This window comes from Alligator sinensis, unplaced genomic scaffold, assembly GCF_000455745.1.
Source record: "Alligator sinensis unplaced genomic scaffold, ASM45574v1 scaffold196_1, whole genome shotgun sequence".
NCBI lineage: Eukaryota > Metazoa > Chordata > Crocodylia > Alligatoridae > Alligator > Alligator sinensis.
In genome coordinates this window covers 994,036-997,171 of record NW_005842492.1, presented here as the reverse complement: position 1 = coordinate 997,171, position 3,136 = coordinate 994,036, and the positions used below count along the sequence as shown (strand labels likewise).

At 46.4% G+C, this 3,136-nt stretch overlaps 1 protein-coding gene across 8 annotated transcripts in view; it reads right to left on the bottom strand.

The window, feature by feature from the left end:
* ICA1 (islet cell autoantigen 1) overlaps positions 1-3,136 on the bottom strand; it is a 123,283-nt gene that overhangs the window by 20,902 nt on the left and 99,245 nt on the right. For all 8 annotated transcript variants that reach the window (XM_014523469.2, XM_014523471.2, XM_006031279.3 and 5 more), the window contains exon 10: positions 1,147-1,196. In XM_014523469.2, coding sequence (XP_014378955.1) covers positions 1,147-1,196 — 50 coding nt within the window. The remainder of the gene's footprint in view (positions 1-1,146; positions 1,197-3,136) is intronic.

Below are 3,136 nucleotides of genomic sequence, written 5' to 3'. Positions count from 1 at the left end.
CTCCTGTGTCCAGGCGTTTCATAACCTGGTCATAAAAAGAGACTAGATTAGTCTCTTTTCTAGATTAGTCGGGCACGATCTTCCTGCCACGAACCTGTGCTGGTTTCCCCTCAGCATAATTTGTCCTGCCGGGCTCTCGCAAATGTGAGCCTTGATAATTTTTTCAAAGATTTTGCCAAGGATGGAGGTGAGACTGACTGGCCTATAGTTGCCCGGGTCCTCCTTCCTCCCCTTCTTGAAAATGGGGACCACATTGGCCCTTTTCCAGTCCTCCGGGACTTTGCCCGTGTGCCACGAGCGTTCAAATATTCCCGCCAGTGACTCTGCAATGATGTCGGCCAGTGCCTTCAGCACCCTCGGATGGAGCTCATCCGGGCCTGCCAACTTAAAGGCATCCAGTTCTTCCAAGTGACTCTGCACCATCTCAGGGTCTACACATGGTAGTCTGGGCCCTTGCTGCTGCCTCTCTACAACCCCAGTGAGAGACTTGTTGTACCCCTTGCTTAGGAACACTGAGGCAAAGAACTCGTTGAGGAGTTCAGCCTTGTCCCCCCTGTCCGTCACCAATTGTTTCTGCCCATTTACCAGGGGTCCTATTCCTCCCTGGGCCTTCCTTTTACTCCCTATGGCCTTCCTTTTACTCCCTAGCTCTGGTGAACAGGTGTTTTCCCAGGTCCTGATGTATCCCTCTTATGAAGTTGTAGGCTGCCACCAAGTCCTCCTGAGCCTTCTCTTCTCCAGACTGAAGAGTCCCAAGTGCCTCAGCCTCTCCTCGAAAGGCTGAGTCCCAAGTCCCTCAGCCTTTCCTCCAGGCCTTGGATCATACGATTGGCTCTTCTCTGGACTCTCTCAAGCTTCTCCACATCCTTACTGAAGTGGGGGTGCCCAATACTGGACGCAGTACTCCAGCTGCAATCTCACCAGGGCCGAGTAAATTGGGAGGATGACTTCCCTGGTTTTGTTTGAGATTCATCGGGGGATGCATGTCAGAGTTTGGTTAGCTTTGCCTGCCACTGCATCACACTGGTGGCTCATGTTCATGTTGTGGCCAATCAAGACCCCCAAGACCCCCAAGTCCCATACACAATGCAAATGAAAAAAACATTATGTACATTAGGAGTCTGAAAATATGACATGAAATAATACCTGAATAGCTTGGTTCCTTGCTGTGGTTTTCCTCATACAATGAAATCAACCTTAAATTGAAGAGGGGAAAAATCAAGAGCATATTCCTATTCTTCAGTATATTTTTTTAAAGAGATAAAATGTTAGATTAATCTCTTTTTTCAGTTGCACCATAATAGCATTAGACTAGTAACTGCACTTCCCATATAGGCTGGTAAATTATTGTTTTTTACCTGTCCAAATATCTGTTGAGGACAACCTACATTGGATTCTATATATCTAGATTTTCATAATCACCCCTAAGGATATATAACCATCCCCCACAAAATCATTCTGCATCTTATCCTATTTGCTTTGGAACAGCAGTGAAATATGGTGGACCAGTTTCAGCCCACATGCAAGCCCATCAACTCCAATCAAGTTATACCCAGGTTCATTTTATCACATCATTAGCACAGATTCAGGACTGACTGCTGCTGTTATGGGTTTTTGATGCAGATCTAAATAATAGTATAGACATGCTCTGGCTATTGCAATAGTCCACGCTGTTGAGTAGCAAAAGAATGCATGGTCTGCTGACAGCAATACATGTCAATCTCCATTCCTTTAAGTAATAAAACATATTTTAAAATCTTTCAGTGTTTCCACAGGGATTTCTAAGGGACAAAAAAGAGGGGGAAAACTTTCGCCCCACCTGTCATTGAGGGACAGAAAAACTGGTGTATAAGTAAGCATGGTCCTTACATGGCAGCTGATGCACTGAGCCAAACCCCACTTCTTGCCCTACTACTCTGACTAGGGTCAAGCCACTTACCGTATTTAGCTGAATCCAAGATAACTTCAAATTTAAGACAACTGCATATTTAAGATGCCCCCCCCCCCAATAATCAGTTTCTAGATTCTAAATTATAAATTTGTCTACAATCTGATTATAGGAGGGTCATTTTAAATTTGTCCTCTCCACTGTTGTGGTAGGAAAGCAGAGGTGGAGGGCAGAGACAGGCAGGCAGGAAAGCAGAGACCAGGCAGACACCTTGTTCATTCTCCCCTGGTGCATGCTTCTGCACCATTAACATTCCCTCTGCCTGCAACCCTACCACTTGTCCCTCTCCCTCTACTGATCCTGGTGCAGGGGAGCCCTGAGCTGCTTCTGCCTCGTGCTTGGCAGTGCACAGGTTCCTCCTTCCTTGCTGACTCCTCTCTCCCCTTCTCCTGTCTCCCCCACTGGCTGGGAGCAGGCTGTATGCAGTGCAGAGCTGGGCTCCCAGCACAGTTGCTCCCTATAGCACGGGGCAGGAGCAGCTCTGGAGCTCTCCTGTGCCTGTGACAACTGAGTGCTAGCTAGACCACTTCAGCTAAGAGCTGTAGGGACCTGCTGTGCAAGGAGCCCAGCTGGCTGGAGACAGCAGCAGCACTCAGATTTTTCCTTCCCCACCTGGCTCCCTGTTAGCAAGGGAGACAAGGGGGAGGGGAGCTGGGCAGGGAGCAGACACTGGAAGCAGGAATCTGTCTGCCACTGATGCTGTCCCCAACCCATCCAGGCTCCCTGCACAGCCACTTCCCTCAGCTCCCAGCTGATACTCAATTCTAATGCGAGTCTTTATTTTCCTCATGATGAAAGGGGGAAAAACCTTGTCTTGGAATCAAGTAAACACAGTATTTTAGCTCAGAGGATAGATGTACTGTTTCTTTAAAACTGCAGGATGCAGTAACTATACTACAGTATTGAAACTGAGGAAACTTCTTAGGCAGAAGCTCTGAAGTGCATGATAGAAAGCTTCAAGAAACAAAGCTCACATTTACCCTAGATGTTTCTTAATCAGTTTTTAAAAAATCATTTCTTTTTTCAGTGATATATGATGATTGGATACATAGTACTCCTGTGAAAACTGTGATGTTACTTCCTTGTGTCCTTTCTAGACTCCGATATCTAAAATAGGACCCCCTTAAATTATTGTTTGTAAGCAGATGAGGTATCTAAAATAAATAAAAGAACTGGAAGATGGCACTC